At 32.4% G+C, this 16,945-nt stretch overlaps 2 protein-coding genes across 5 annotated transcripts; one reads left to right on the top strand and one right to left on the bottom strand.

Moving 5' to 3' along the window:
* Window positions 1-184: 184 nt before the first annotated feature.
* On the top strand, window positions 185-4,109 carry LOC115453850 (prostaglandin reductase 1). 3 transcript variants are annotated; one of them, XM_030182579.2, is made up of 6 exons: window positions 185-964; window positions 1,315-1,414; window positions 2,088-2,276; window positions 2,391-2,509; window positions 2,785-3,051; window positions 3,127-4,109. In XM_030182579.2, exons 1-6 carry the CDS (start codon window positions 862-864, stop codon window positions 3,357-3,359), a joined length of 1,011 nt encoding a protein of 336 aa, XP_030038439.1. In that variant the 5' UTR covers window positions 185-861; the 3' UTR covers window positions 3,360-4,109. The 3 variants fall into 3 exon arrangements, with proteins under 3 accessions (XP_030038439.1, XP_037294565.1, XP_037294566.1); XM_037438668.1 differs by having other exon boundaries at window positions 3,111-4,109; XM_037438669.1 differs by having other exon boundaries at window positions 878-984.
* LOC115453849 (M-phase inducer phosphatase) lies at window positions 4,015-8,163 on the bottom strand. Of its 2 annotated transcripts, none has more exons than XM_030182577.2 (3): window positions 7,956-8,163; window positions 6,943-7,164; window positions 4,015-5,763 (listed from the first exon to the last, which is right to left on the bottom strand). In XM_030182577.2, the coding sequence occupies exons 2-3, from the start codon at window positions 7,153-7,155 to the stop codon at window positions 4,063-4,065; spliced, it is 1,914 nt and encodes a 637-aa protein (XP_030038437.1). In that variant the 5' UTR covers window positions 7,156-7,164; window positions 7,956-8,163; the 3' UTR covers window positions 4,015-4,062. The 2 variants fall into 2 exon arrangements, with proteins under 2 accessions (XP_030038437.1, XP_037294564.1); XM_037438667.1 differs by lacking the exon at window positions 7,956-8,163 and adding an exon at window positions 7,489-7,900.
* Window positions 8,164-16,945: the final 8,782 nt, after the last annotated feature.

The raw sequence follows: 16,945 nt of genomic DNA, 5'->3' as shown, positions 1-16,945 counted from the left end.
GTTGTGAATATGGTTCATAAAATGAACCATATACACAACATGTAGTTCCGACTCTTCGGAGCCCTGACACAGGTGTAGGTACAATATTACATTAGCAATACACTAATATACTATGTAGGATGTACACCAATATGCTATATTAATCTACGTACCAATATACGCACCTAATACGCACACCGTAAATTTGAATATGGCGCTGTTTTAAAAAGGAAATTGTCTACAGATAATAATTTCATTCAAGATCAAAAAAATACTAACATTTGATCTCAGAAATTACGGTCAACGGCTAGAAGTAAATTTTACTTGAGTTTTAATTAACACATTAAGTATAATAACATATATTTATAATAATTATTATAATTACTTATAGAGTACTAATCCCAAATTGTACCGACGCGACGCGACACCGCCATGTCTTTTAAATGACAACCAGACATTGAAAACTATATTTTTAATTGCACAAATAAATTATCGACTCGATGAGACAATTATATACTTACTTATTTCAATAAATTTACACAGAACATGAATGAACATTACATGCACTCAAAAACTCACAATATTTTTGACAGGAAAAACACCCATCTGTGTAAATGTTAAACATTCTCGCCTAGGTACCTAAATAGTTTTTTTTTTTTAAGTTATGTTAAGGATTCTCGACGTCATAATCTCCAATAACCGACTTTTGTATTCGCCCGTACCTCTTCTCCTCTTTCTCCTTTGCGTATCAAATTACCCAGTTTCCCCTACACTATCAAAATTCAAAACTAGTTTATTACTTATAAATTATGTGTGTGGTGTAAATAACCTATAAGGTTTACTTATCTTTCTATTGAACAATAAAACAAGCATAATAAAATTATGAATTCCAGAAAGTACATAGTTTTGAATCCATTCGTGGGTGAACCTAAAAAAGAAGATTTTCAAATTGTAGAAGAGCAATTATCTGATTTAAAAGAAGATGGTGGGTTACGTACCTACTAGGTACAAATTTATTACCTATGTATTTTTTTTCTTTAACACGTTACATTTGATAAGTTAATTATTTGTCTTGATATATTTACTTTCTCATATAGGTACTTACTAATTACTAGGTGTGTACTAACCCATCTAAAAAAATAGTCACCTACCGTCCTACACAATAAGTCTGATTTTGTAGTAGGTAGGTAAATCACACTATTGTGTTCACTTACCTACAAGTCTGCTTATATTTCTTTAAACTATAAAAGTTGAGAACCATACTTTTTATTGGATAGGTTAATACTTACTCCTATTTACTTATTATCTTTATTTTCAACATTTATATCTTTGTAGAATTCCTTGCGGAAGCTGTATACATCAGTGTCGACCCGTACCAAAGAATGAAATTGGGAAACGTATACCCATGCGACATGATTGGAGGACAAATTGCTAAGTAACATTATTAAAATAATTCCCACTAGTCTATAGTTATTTAACATTGACCTAGTAACCTAATTATTTAATAATTAGTTACAACATTTTAACCAATGTAAAATACGGGTTTTTTTACTTTCTACTAGTACTGGGTTAAGAAAACAAACAATACAAACACACATCATCTTTTATCACCAAAGGGGTAGGCAGAGGTGCTACTAAGGCCCCCCATTCTTCGCCCTGTTTGTTCCGTCCCGTAATGTAATAGGGAGCGAGCCTATTGCTATATCGGGCTTAAATTGCATATTCAAAGCACAGACTAGGTAGGTAAGGCTAAACATAGGATAACATAAAACTCAGCTGTAGGGAAGTCCCGTAGTAATAGGTACTTACCTACGTACACATTGAATAGGTAAACATAGACAAAGCTGCGTTTCCCCATAAAAGGCTGCATACAATACAAGAACAAAATTATACCTGCAAAACCTACTAGTGGAAATGAAAACATGCACAGAATGACTTAGAATTAACAAAAAATATATTTTGTAGAAACTTCTATCCCTAAGACAAATACCTAGTCTCTGTTAATGTTACTTGCAATAGTAATCAAATTTTAATTAATATACATGTAATATTTTAGGTATGATATTTACTACTTTGTTGACCGTACTATTCGATCGATTCATTTTCAGAATTATTAAATCAAGAAACTCTGAATATCCTGTTGGAACATTTGTAATGGGTCATTTCGGTTGGCGAACTCATACTATTACTAAACCAAGTAACGAAAAATTTTGCGGACAAAAACCATATATGTATGTGCTTCCTGACTTCGAAGATCTACCTCTTTCTTTAGGATTGGGCGTCTGTGGAAGAGTGGGGTAAGCTCAACTACTAGTTGAATCAAAAAATTCATACAAGTACTAGGAATACACAATATTAATACACATTTAAATGATTGTAAATAATGACCAACGAACGCATTCAATTGACAGGAATACCGCATACTTTGGTTTCACGGAAATATGTCAACCAAAATGGGGTGAAACAGTTGTCGTATCTGGTGCGGCCGGCGCCGTGGGCTCTCACGTTGGACAAATTGCAAAAATTTTAGGTATGTATGTATTTTATAAGTGTAATAAATTGATCACAATATTGCTCGAGAAAAGTCATTGATCCTCTCGAATATAATAATAGGAGACCTAGGTACCAGTAATGGATATTGTATTTTTTATGTGTGGAATCATCGTGTTGAATATTACGACTCCTTACCTATAAGAAATTCCAGATTTTCATACCTACACATTGAACATATTTCATATTATGGTACTTATCTATCGTGTACAGTTTGTTTATGATAATTTACACTTAGCCACTGTGTTATTTTAGGTTGTAAAGTTATAGGATTTGCTGGTACAGAAGAAAAATGCAAATGGTTAGTGGAAGAACTTGGTTTTGATCATGCTGCTAATTATAAAACTGTAACAGTAGAAAAATTCCTCAAAGAGAATGCTCCTAATGGCATAGACTGTTACTTTGATAATGTAGGTGGGGAACTTAGTAGCATTATATTAGCACACATGAACAATTTCGGCAGAGTGGCTGTATGTGGGGCCATATCCAACTATAACGAAACAGACCCAGCTAAACGGAAAGGTACAGAAATTTTATCAATGTCTTTCAATGTTTTAGTCCAGCCATTTAATTTACAGTAGGCATTCTATTTTCCAGCTACAACACTCCAGCCATTTATTGTAGCCAAACAGTTAAAAATAGAAGGATTTCTCGTGAACAGATTCGCAGATAAATCAATGATGGGAATTAAACAAAATCTTAAATGGGTAAAAGAAGGAAAACTGAAATATAGAGAACATATTTCGGAGGGTTTTGAATCCGCCGCAGATGCATTTATTGGTTTGTTTAGAGGCGATAACACTGGAAAGGCGATCGTTAAAGTGATATAAACTAACTATGCGCTATTGGTTTAGGTAATTAACTAAATGTAATCAAATCATAAAAAGGCATTTTACCTGACCATTCTCTTAATGGAACTCGGCGTAACAGAAATAAATGTCCTACATACCATTTTACAATGTTATTCTCGTTTATTAGCTATTTAGTTCTTAAAAAGTCTTTATAATTAATAATTTTTACGAGTCAATACAATCAGTCATTTAAATTAACAATGCTATTATAAAGCATCGCTATCTATCAACTATAGAAAACGTAAAACAACTCTATTATTACAATGGAAAGTAATAGATGACCGTGTATAATTTAAGAGTTTGACTGTCATGTACCACGACATTAAAACTGACCGATATTTAACTCAATCGGTTGAACAGTCCTCGATAAATTCTGCATTGTAGATTTTTCGTTTCCATCATCTTTTTTTTGTTTTAGATTACTATTTATTGTTGTTCTGTTCCTAAACTGAATTTAATCGTTCAAATTAAGTTGTATGTAGTAGTTTCATTGCTACACCAGTCTTCGTAAACACTTTCGTAAGAAAAGGTCTAATACCAAGGAATCATAAAATTATTATGTCATTTTTTGTTTACATTAAGTTAAATACCTAAACTGATAAAGTATACATTAAGTTATTAAATAAAATGTGAATTTAATATACAAAAAGAATTCTATAATTATTTTAAATAAAAATATTCATCATCTCCGTTTACGTCTTTTTGGAGAGGGTGAGTTTTGTGAAGAGCTTTGTGCATATTTATTCAAAAACAGCTCTTCATAAATTAAACAACTTGCATTTTGACTTAAGTACTTTGATATTTCTTTGTAGAGCTGTTTTTTATGTGAATCCTCATTATGTGTAGTTTGTGTGAAAGCCGATTTTTTGGCAGAAGTTAAAACTGAATTTTTCAATTCTACAATTCTTTGGGTGTTTTGATCTATCTTATTTAATAAAACTTCTTCCATTCTTTTTATTCTAGCCTCTAAAAATGCAAGAGTATAATCTTGCATATTAGGCAATGCAGGATCTTTAGAGAGGAATGTGCTGACTTGTTCATTTTTTATGGTTGAATTTTCTGTTTGTCCACTTTCTTGATCATCCATTTTATCTAGACATGATTCAATTATATCTCTGAGTTTCATGTTAAATTTCCTCTTTTCTTTAATAGCAGCCATTCTGACTTCATTAATTTTGGGTTTCAAAAGAGATTTTTTGGAAGATATCCCATTAGTTTCATTATTTTTCTCATTTTCTTGCAAACAGTGGTTACTTGATTGCTGTTGATAGTTAGGAACAGTACCTTCTTTAGTTGATGATACATTCTCAGTGTTATTGTTTAGATTGTTGGAAAATTCACCTTTGTTTTCATCTTTTTTTCTTGTGTTAATAACAATAATTTCTTTACTTGATGATACATTTTCAGCATTATTGTATAAAATTTTGGTATAACCTGCATGGTTTTCCCCTTCCTCCTTCATCTTGATAGCAGGAACTTCTTTACTTGACGAAATATACTCAGTATTACTATTTAAAATATTGGTAAATCCTGCCTTGTTTTCGTCTTTCTCCTTTATTTTAGTAACAGGAACTTCTTTTATTGATAACATTTCATTGCTATTGTTAAGAATTTTGGTATATGTCGCTTTTATTTCATCTTTCTTTGTAGTGTTAGTAAGATCTTCTGGAGTCTTCTTTTTATTTCTTTTATCTGGCAAACGCAAAATTAATGATGGTGAGACTGGCTCAAGTTTACCTGCTATGGGCACTGGCTCACTTATTTTCTTTTCTGATAATATTTTTACTCTGCTCTCTCGTGGAAGATCTTTTTTCATGGGGTTACTAACATTACTATCTTTTTGAATAGCTTTTGTTTCGTCATTGTTGATGTTTTTACTATTTTTCTCACATTGGTTATTTAGGTTAGAATTTAATCCATCATATTCTAAGATATTTGGTTGTATAAATGAATATCCAGCTGGAATAAGGCCTTCTAACTGTGTTTGAGTATCCTCATTAATACTTGACGATTTATTTTGTAATATATTTATTGTTGTCGAATCTGGCAATTTATTAACATTGTCATTTAAATTTATACCATGGGATTCTTTAATTTTCTTTCCTCTTTTGTGTTTACCTTTATGCGAAGTAAGTGTCTTACTACTGTTGACATGGTTAAAACTACCCATATCCATTAGATCACAATTTGTTAAGAAATCTCCATATTTCACAGAAAAATTTGCTTTTTTTTCATAAAGTGTTAAATACTCAGTCTCAATATCGTAAAGTGATATTGGATATATTTTGGCTTCATCTTGTGAAGTGGTAGTGTCTGCATACTGACCAGGATCACAAAAAGGCCCATCTAAAGTTGGTACTGCATCAAATGTCAACTTGTCTTTCTGAAAAATATAACATTAATGCATTATTATTACAGTTTGAAACACTCATTATAGTCCATTGAAAAGTTACATTTGGGGTTGCGTTTTTAGAGGACACAATTTTATTTTTTTTAAGTGTAGGTAGGGGTGGGCAGTGTAAAACTAAAACCAAGTTTGTGGGGTCGCCACCCTTGTTCCACGGCCGCCATCTTGAAAATAGGGGTTGAAATGGTTTTTAAGATGTATCTCTTAAACTATTTATCTGCAAATTAAATTCTCTACAACTTCGGTTCAGTAACTTTTTGTCGTAGAACTATAAATAAAAAAGTTATAAGCGAAAATGTTAAGAAATTCAATGTTAAGCAATATCCATTGCAACGTCATCAGAATATATGTTTATAAGGTTCATAATACTTTTTTTTTTGTACTCTCATTACATACAACACAAACCCACAGTTTTCGGCTTGTACGCGAATTACTTGAAGCAATTGTTCACAACACGCAAGGTAAGGCCTAAAAAATGTAACATTTCAATGGACTATTAGTTGAGACTGTACATACTGTCCATAATAATGTCCAGGAATGATAATGGCTTTAAAGTACCTTCACACACGCACACAACAGCGCTTGCGTACTGGTAACAGACATTGACTTTACAGTGGAAGGAAAACACTTCTTGCACTCAAGATCCTACTGCCTGCCTACTGTCTTCCTTGCCTATTTGTTAAATATTATTAATTTTGTATTTATGTTCTCATTAAATCTTTTTTTTTTACAATAGTATTAATGGTCGAACAAGCAAGTTAAACAATATCCACCACCCATAAATATACTAAGAATTCGAAAATATCTTATATGTGTTACCACACTTAAAGTAAAGGAATTGAGGGTTTATGCAAGCACATAAGGTTGGTATTAGGACGTCTAGATCTCTTACTGTGTCAAATACAACAGTTAGCTGATATATCACAATTCACAAAAAAGGTTTTCTTTGGATCACTATTAGTACAATGATCAAATAAATCTTATACTGTAAAAATTATGTCTACTGCTTTACAGATATTCAAGTTTAAGGCATTCAAGAGTCAACATCTTAATTTACCTCATTATAAAATTCTGATACGTCTTATATGATTGCTTAAAGAATGTATCAGCATACACTGGTCTGTGTCAAAAATCGACATAATAAAATAAACTTACCTTGAAGTTCATAAAATACTCATTCTTAAAGTGGTGTTGACAGATCACTCTATTTTTAAGTTGAGAAACTTTTAAATTCAAAAATTCATGTTTCTGTGCATTTGTCAACCATTGATGGCAGCGGACTTTATCAAACACGGGATAGTGGAACATGTGTGTAGTGCCATCTGTTCTTATTGTGCAGTTACGATATGAACAACGACAACCTCCCATTATGCATTACTGAAAAGAAAATGTGAATTAACATGATGTGATACATACCCAATATATTTTCAATAGCCATAATGTTTTTAAGGTCTAGTGCCATAACCAGAATAGAATATAACATTCTAATTAATAGATTATATACCAGACCTTATGTATTATCTGGAGGTTACACTTCCAATAACAATGGTTCTACTTTTTGTAATAATGCATGATGAGACATACAAGTCACCTGATGATAGAGACACAACTACCTATAAATTATGGCCACACTGCCAAAATTTAAGTTAAAAAGTACTGTAGGCCACTAAAATGCAAAAGCTTATAATGCACATTACTTACAGATTGCCATTTAAGCTGGTATTTGAAGTATGTCACCTGTTCAAAATGTCCTGATTGCTTTCAATAACCAACAAAAGGTTTGGGAATTTAAGAAGATAATGTAGACCCAAATACAAAGCGACACAGGAACTATCACCTATAGATTAAGGGCATACTGGCACATTTATAGTGTCTGGTGCACTAAAAATGTCTTAGTTTGGCCTTAGAAACTTGTGGCAGCCCTATAGTACTTACATTACCTAGTGGCTCAAACTAAAACTCAACAGTTCTTGCACACTGCTGCATGGATAAAGAAGTTCACTATCTATTTAAACTTGTAATTTGTATACAAAAGATATTGCATCTACTCGTGCTACCCACTAGCCAGTCCTAATCTGTATTTATTCAAAGATACATTACCTGATCGAAAATTGATATGCTTACAAAACATTACTATTTCTAAAAAAATACAGGACCATGAAACTTACCAAAATTTTTACACTCACATTTACCATGTATTCAATCACCACTTTATAATAAAATGATTATACATATCCTATAATAACTAGTTTAAGTATTTAAGTTTAAAAACAATAAAAGTAATATAACTAACAAAAGATAAAACCAATAAAAAATATTGTTGAACCATCATTAGACCAGGGTTGCCAGTACAACCGATTTTCATACTATGTTACAGAATACAGATATAATAATAACATCGGACAAAAATACATATTACTACACTACCGCAGTTGATATAATTAAAATATCATTTAATTATGATTAGTAAGTATTTTTTGTTCTATTTAATAAATTTTATAAGGTTTCTGTATGATAAAAAATATTATTGCAAATCTCCAATTTATGTAACGGATTACCTCTGATATTTCGTGCTGCTATTCGCAGGAAAGTTAAGGAACTAAATTACAGATTACTTTGGGTAATGTAAAACGCTCTTTTTACAGTAAACATTATATTAGCAAAATAATTACAGAATACAATTTTAGACATTTTTTTGACAACGTCCAGCCAGAAAGAATAATAATAGAATAGTCGCCGCGTGACATATCTTCTCTTCTGCCAGCCTGCCCGCGCAGCCGAATACTTCCGGAAACGCCCGATGTCATCGGCTAGGATAGCGGCGCGTAACATCGGCCATTCCTGCAAAAGTGAATACCAAAGGTATTCACAAAAATAAATTTGAGAAAGCAGAACTGAATCGGATACTTATATTTTAAACATTTTACCAGTAAATCACTAACTATTTCTGATCGATTAACTCTTTAATAAACCAATCAAATCTTGCGTATCCACAATATCCAACAACTTATCCATTTTGCAATTAACTTTCACGCTATATGTGTATATAATTTATTTTTCGTTAGTACCTAAACCCCGTTTCCTTACTTCATTCCCAGCAACCAAAGACCTTCATTCTATTTATCGAAGTTTACATACAGTTAATGCTGAATACTAGTAGCAATCATAGAATGCTGAGAACCAAACTTAAGTTTAAAATAACACCCAGAACAATTAAACCTTTCAAAGCAAAACCTCCAATTAGTAAGACAGCAGCAAATGAAAAGGAATGAGAAGCACAACTAAAGAACTCCATAGAAGTCGCAAAGGAAGTTAACACACAAGATAATAAAACACACAATAAGGACTTATCAGCACACGATTCATACATATAAATAAGCATACGCAACATATACCAACTCAATCAAATCAATTAATCAAATGGTTTACGAGTAACACAGCATAAAGGCAAGAAGCGTTAGAAAAGTCCTAACTGAAATTAATAAAATATTTAAAACTAACATGCGGAAGATTGCCATGCTTCCAGATTATAAACACAGAAAAATGCATTCAAACGACCAGAGGCATTAGGAAAAAAAGACGGGAAAATACAGACAGCGAAAAGAGATTAGATCCCCAGCATAAAGGATAAAAACGGCATAATAGAAACCACAATACGAGAGTCTCTATCAAAGCTACTTAATGCATCCAAGAATAATACACATGCAGAAATACTACAGAAACAACAGATCCGACCATTAAAGAACCGGTACCGGAGACAATCTCTGAAACATAAAAGTAGTCAAATAAAACTCCAGGTGCAGAGAACATCAGCAATGAACTTCTCATCGAGAACAGGGACATTATTAACACCTACACTCACATAGTTATTGACTGAGGTCTTAAGAATAAATTAATTTCAAGTCAGTGGACAACAATTACTATTATACGACTACACAAGAAGATTGAAAAGAACATTTTTTTATTACTAGCTCTTCTAACCTAATCGATAACATAAGATGTACAGACTCCAAATTAAGAACGGATACATTAGCAACAGAACTGGGTGCACGACTTTCGAGAAGTGAACTCTACATGCAATAAAAGTAAATTAGGAAACAAGTTACATTGTGTTTGAATTAGTAATAACGAATTAGTTGAAGTCACAAATTAGGGACAGAATTTATTATTCCAAGTTTCTTAATCTGAGGTACTTTACCGCTAAAATACAAATTTCTTGAAGCATATTATTGTGGATTGATACATTCGCCACAAAGGCAAGTGATGACTATAATTGATTCGCCGTGTTGGCAAGTTGAAAGTCACTCTGTTATGGAGACGGTTGCCAGAACGAGAATCAGCAAAATTAAGTTTCATTAACAAAACAGAGTTATCAATGTCAACGTTAACCCATTTTTGCAAAATAAAAAAAAAAAATTATATCTGCCATCTCGCGTCTTTATTCAAGAAAACTGATTTTAAATTGAGCAAGTCTAGATTCGTAGCTTTGTAAACTGTAGCAGTGGTTATTCACGTGTGAAAAAATGATACATAAACTGCTTCTGGGCTCTCATACCAATCTCTGAATATCTTCGATGAATGACGGACTCCAGAGAGCATAGCAACATTCAAGATCAAATCGGACGAAACAACTAAAAATACGACAGAGATCTCGGGATCTTCAAAACTTTCGTTTGTTATAACAGAAAACCAATTGAAAGCGCAGTCTACCCCGTAACTATGAGTCGAATAGTCAGGTTAAGTCACGCGTGTCAAGACACTTCCTAAATGGGATATTATTTAAAATATAAGAAACACTAAGAAGACTATAAATCTTAACAGTTTGAATAAATAACTATAGGTCTACAACTTGATGTCAAATATCAATAAGTCCTCGCTAAAGTGGTTCTATATCGCAGGCATAACCAAGACACTGGACCAGATTCAACTATGAGAACCAGCAGACTTAACCGTTACCCCAGTGTTTATAAAACTCTGTCACTGGCGATCGAAGCCGATGTGGAGACATGTGATTTACAATTACACTACTCAAGTACAGCGTTAGCTACACGTGTTTGTTCCGCTTATATAAACAACCAGCACAGAGAGAACATGGCCAACATGGAATAAAACAACTACAGCAATTTTCATATGCATTACACAATGTTGGCAACTCATCGGAACCAGGATTTCATATATAATTTTCGGTAATGTCAATTTTACATTCCGTAAATTGGGCTCCGTAAATAGTATCGATACTGAAGCACACATCCGTCGCTACTTCTACCGAATATGTTTCAACTTTTTTTTATTATAACACTACCTGTAATTTCTCGCCATATAATTACATATATACAAAATGACAATAACTGAACTCTGAACATACTTTTTTTTTTTTTTAACCATTTTTGATTAAAACCTCAGCTTCTAATGACCCACTAACATCAGAAGACATCCATCTCGGAAGTATCATCATGACATGAAGTCCTTGTGCATGTCTGCTCGATAAAACCACGGTTAAAATATTTCTACAACTCAACAGGTTAACAGAAAATAACTTATCATAAGCAGTATAATAGATGTCAGTCGTAAGGTTTTATCTGATATTTTACTTTTTTGTTCATAATGTTATTACCAACAATAAACCACCACCACCACCATGGTACACTTCAAAATTGCAAGAATACTCAAAGACAAATACAAATGTTTTTGCAATCTCAGATTACCATTCCCACTGTTTATCAAAAAATTGGAGCAAAGGTTAACTAACCAAGCTTTAGTGTTACAGCTAGTACGGCAACACAATCCAGTATACCATTTCAGAGTCACCATATTGTACCCTTATTCATTCGCAGAAATATTGCTCACATATTGTACCTTATTAGTATACTTAGAGAGCATCAATTGTTCAGAGCCATTGCGTAAGTGCTATGTAAGAATACCAAACATTTCAATTAATAAGCCAGTGTTTTCAATTTATCCAGAGTCCAAGTACAGACAGAATCGTTTTTTTTTATCTATGCTCCAAACCAGATCAGTGAGGGTATCTGGAACAGAAGATATGTATGTTATATTATATTATTATATTACATTTCTAAACAACAACGTTTGCTCTGTCTTATTTTCTTTACTCTGTTTTCCTAAATTGCATTTATACATCAACACAGTTGACTGGATTTTGGAACCTCGTATACCACAAATCACATAATATTGTACTCCTGCCGTATATTGTAGCTTAATCTCTTTATGTCAGACTGTAAGCTTTCCATGTAAGATTAATGAATTCACAGATATTATATATAGTTTATAATTAAATATAAACACTAAACCAGAAACAGAACTAGAAAACAGAAAAGAAATTAAGTAAAACAGAATTAATGAAGCAGATCAGTAAAATAAAGCAGTCAAATCAGACAGAGTATGTTCTGACGTAGTGTTACCAGGTGTCTCGATGTGCGCGGAATATCCCGGTTATCAGAGTTCTGGAGACGCGTCCCGATTTGCGACTGATTGGGACATTAAATGTCCCGAAAATCAATAAATTTATCAAAAGACATTATTATCAAAAAAATAAACAACACATCACATCACTAGCCCTATAGGTATAATTTTATTTTGTTCTGTTGTTTAGAGACGCGACTGTACCGTGATCTATGATTCGATGTTAAAACAGAAATTGCAATGAAAACCAACATTAGCATGACTTGCAGTATTTTTTTTGTGTTTCGACCTTCAACCTGGATCCCGATTTGTTTTACCTGTTGCCCGATTTCAAACAAATAGGACCTAGTAACACTAATCAGAATGCTCATGGCTACAGACAGAATATGATCAGAAGGCTCATGGCCACAGACAGAATATGATCAGAATGCTCATGACTACAGACAGAATATGATCAGAATGCTCATGGTTACAGACAGAATATGACCAGAATGGTCATTGCTACAGACAGAATATGATCAAAATGGTCACGGCTGCAGATAGAATATTATCAAAAGGCTCACGGCCACAGACAGATCAGATTAAATAAAATAAACAGTTACGCACGTTCGCATTGTCAGCCTGAAGTGTTGCGCCACTAATTTGACTTCACATGACTCCAGTCATTCCTGTCTCCAATGATTTAGTTTCTAAGAAAACACCTCTCCAGTGAGCCAAGCAGCAGGCATAACGAAGTTTTTGTTATGAATGTCGTTAATCGTACTAATGTGCAGACATCAATTCCATATGCATTCCCAACATATTTACTTCAACAGACGTAGACGTTGCCATGGTAACTAAAAATCTGAGAATCTGGTAATTTTAATTTTGGCATTCAATGATTCATCACAGATTTATTCCGATAGTTCTCTTCACATTCGAATTCAATGTAACTTCAAATTATCATTTGTATAATCCCACTTCTGAATGTAAAACGCTCTTTTTACAGTAAACATTATATTAGCAAAATAATTACAGAATACAATTTTAGACATTTTTTGACAACGTCCAACCAGAGAGAATAATAATAGAATAGTCGCCGCGTGACATATCTTCTCTTCTGCCAGCCTGCCCGCGCAGCCGAATACTTCCGGAAACGCCCGATGTCATCGGCTAGGATAGCGGCGCGTAACAGTAAATTAGGGTAAAGAGTAAAGACTAAAGTATTTTTAAGAAGGATTTGGCATCGTACAGTAACTTATCTTAGTTTGTACATTAACGCCCGAATAATGTATCTGCTATCCAAGACTGAAACCTTATCTTAGATTACCGACTTTAATTAATCTGAACGATTAGCACTTCATTAAAACTGGTTATTATTATTGCTCCTCATTGCTCCCTCTGTGAACAAGAACAAGCCATTGTTCTGAGAATGCTCCCAGGGAAAAGTTGCTTGGCGCCACACACAGACAAATATTTGAACAAAAGACTTTTGCCACCATTTGAACATAGTTACAGATACTGACCAAACTTAAATTTTTTATGGCTTTTACTTTTAGTTTCCTTATAATCGTTTCTCCTTCAAGCAACTCGATAATTTTGAACGTTTTAATGTGTGGTCGAAAAACCGATACCGAATGGCAAATACGCAAACATTTAAAACAAACTTTGCACAACACGTAAAATACCCGTGCCAACCATAGAAGTTCAAACAAGTGTTCAAATATTTTTGCTATGTGTGGCGCCGGCATTAGTGTACGATGAACGGATTGCATTACTGTTGGTCAATCACAGTGAGCGTTCGACTTCGGAACGCCATAATTCAGTACGTAGTAAAAAGCAATATATATCGATGAATTTATGTGATTATTTTTTAAATAGAGCAAAAATTAGCGTCGTAACATCGCACAGTGTTTTACTATTTAGCTTTATTGTGTTTTACAGACTTTTATAGCAGGAAAAGACTTTTTACGGGGCGACGTCGCGCTTGTTCCTCGTCATTAAGTATACCTGTTAATAAAACCACTATGACGGATCACTGTTATTTAATTTTGATATCTTAAACATAAACTTAAAGAACTACATTATTGTGGCTGCTCGCCGGCAGCCCGTGACAGGAAGAAGGAAGTGGAGGTGTGTTGCCACAAAACAAATTAAATTACATATAAACAAAGTTATTCCTAAACAAATATAAATGTACCCATTCAACATGCCTCCTTACATTTTATATTTTAACTAAATCATATCATACACTACTCATATCAAGTATTTTAAATTAAAACAATAGCTCTATAAACATTACCTTCAGTAACATATAATTGTAACTTTTTTTTATACAATATCATCTTTTAATTAAACAATTTAAACCAATATTTATCTCAACATAATATCCATCTGAAAGATAATTTACTTTTACAACAACTTTAACATATCTCTAAATTTATTAAATTTATTACTTCAATGGTTTTGTTAAAATGTCAGCTATATTTTGATCAGATGCAATTTTTATAACATCAATTAAACCAATTTAACACTTTCATGAACAAAATGATAATGAACTTCAATATGTTTTGAATTTTTGTGAAATTTTATTTAGCAATAATTTGAGCTCCAATATTATCTTCATATATTTTATAAGGTTTACAATCTTTCTGACAAATCTCATTAATTAAACAAACTATAAATTTAATTTCAGTAACAGCTTCTGACAGCGCAATGTATTCAGCAAATGTAGATGACTTTGTTACACAATTTTGTTTTGATTTCCAAAATATTACATTCCCAAACAATCTAATTACAAATCCTGTTGTTGATTCCTACTGACAATATCTCCTGCAAAATCTGCATCTACATAACAATCTAACATATCAGAATTTATATTCATGTTATAAATTAATTTTATATGTTTTGTTAAGTAAAGATATTTAAGTACTCGCAAAGCATATTTAAAATGTGTCTCATTATAACAATTTTGGAATCTACTCAAATAATTAACACTGAACGATATATCTGGTCTTGTACCTGAACTAATATATAAAAAGTTCCAATTAAATTTCTATATTTTACATTCTCATTTATATTACAGTTTTCTAGTTTAAGATTTACTTCCATTGGTGTAGTATATAACTTTGTATTTATTATATTATAACGCTTTAGCTAATGATTCTATATATGATTCCTGACTCAGTGTCATGGTCTTATTCTTTTTATAATCATAATCAATATGTATTCCAATGTATTCTTTAACTTTACCCATATCCTTCATAGTAAATTTACTTAACAGTTTGTTTTTAATATTACTCATTACCTTTTCATCTTTACAACATATTAACAAATCATCAACATATAACAAAATGTATACACTCACATTAGTATCCAATTTAAAATATAAACAAAAGTCATATTTACTTCTCTGAAATCCAAGACTAGTTAAAACTTATTGACACATTCATACCAAGCCCGAGGGCTTTCTTTTAAACCATATAATGTTTTATTTAATTTATAAACTCTATCAGTGCCATCATCATAACCAATTGGCTTTGGCTTATATAAACTTCAGATAAAATTTTACCATTTAAAAAAGCAGTTTCAACATCCATCTGATGTATATTAAGATTATTTTGACAACAATAAGACAATAACAATTTTAAAGTTTGCATTTTAGCAACGGGTGAATATATATCATCAATAAAATCTTTTTGTTGAAAACCTCTTACTACTAACCTAGCTTTAAATTTATTTTCGGCTTTCTTTCTGTATATCCATTTCACATCTAAAGGCTGTTTGTCTGCTGGTTTACTTACAAGTCTCCAGGTCTCATTTTTTGCCAAACTGTTCATCTCACCGATTCATAGCCTCAGTCCATTCTTTTGCTTCATCGCTAGTTATTGCCTCCTGAAAATTATCTGGAATCATAGCATCACAATAGTTAACAGTTATACAATAATAACCAAATTCTTCATCAAACCGAAGCTAGGCTTGATTTTACGCCGATTTCTTGTTTCAATTACTTTATTATCATCATAACTTTCATTTGTTTCAGCATTCAAATCTTCATTAATTTTCTCATTATTTTCTTCTGCATTAGTCTCTTTCTTCTCTTCTATAATTTTCTCTTCCAATTTATTCGGGTTGGCTATTACTTTTATCATTTTTCTTCTCTATTATCATCGAGACCAATACACATTACATCATCTTCAATTATATCACAATGTCTTGCTACAACTATTCTATTGTTTATTAATACTCTATATCCAACATCTGTATAGCCCATTAGTATGCCAAGCTCGCTTTCTCCTGTCCCATTTACATTTTTTCTTTTCCTCTGGTGTTCTAACAAATACTTTACTTCCATATATCCTTAAATTTTCAATGCTTGGCCTTTGTTTGAAAATATCTCATAAGGCGCCTTCCTTTCTATAGTGCCATTTGTTAATGTTCTATTCTTTAAATAAGCTAAGGCCATAACCACTTCAGGCCAAAATCTTTATGCACTTTTTGCCTCTGCCAATAGACATCTTGACATATCCATTATTGATCTATTGAACTCTCTGCTGTGCCATTTAATTCATGCAATATATGGCGACAAGATTTAATCATAATTCCCTTTGATCTTGCAAAAGTCAAACACTCTTTTATTAATGTATTCCTTTCCATTATCACATCTCAATTCTTAATATTTTTCCCAGTTAAATTTTGTATCTCATTAACATACTGCATTAAACAATTATATACTTTATCTTTTGACGGAATAGCAATA

This window comes from Manduca sexta, chromosome 14, assembly GCF_014839805.1.
Source record: "Manduca sexta isolate Smith_Timp_Sample1 chromosome 14, JHU_Msex_v1.0, whole genome shotgun sequence".
In the NCBI taxonomy this organism is placed as follows: domain Eukaryota; kingdom Metazoa; phylum Arthropoda; class Insecta; order Lepidoptera; family Sphingidae; genus Manduca; species Manduca sexta.
This window is presented reverse-complemented; position numbering and strand designations above follow the sequence as displayed.

Coding starts and splice junctions, on each gene's coding strand:
- LOC115453850 (XM_030182579.2), top strand. CDS start 862: ATGAATTCCAGAAAGTACATAGTTTTGAATCCATTCGTGGGTGAACCT. Junction 1,415..2,087: donor ATTGGAGGACAAATTGCTAA/GTAACATTATTA, acceptor ATTCATTTTCAG/AATTATTAAATCAAGAAACT. Junction 2,510..2,784: donor ACAAATTGCAAAAATTTTAG/GTATGTATGTAT, acceptor GTGTTATTTTAG/GTTGTAAAGTTATAGGATTT.
- LOC115453849 (XM_030182577.2), bottom strand. CDS start 7,155: ATGGGAGGTTGTCGTTGTTCATATCGTAACTGCACAATAAGAACAGAT. Junction 5,764..6,942: donor AGTATTTTATGAACTTCAAG/GTAAGTTTATTT, acceptor TATATTTTTCAG/AAAGACAAGTTGACATTTGA.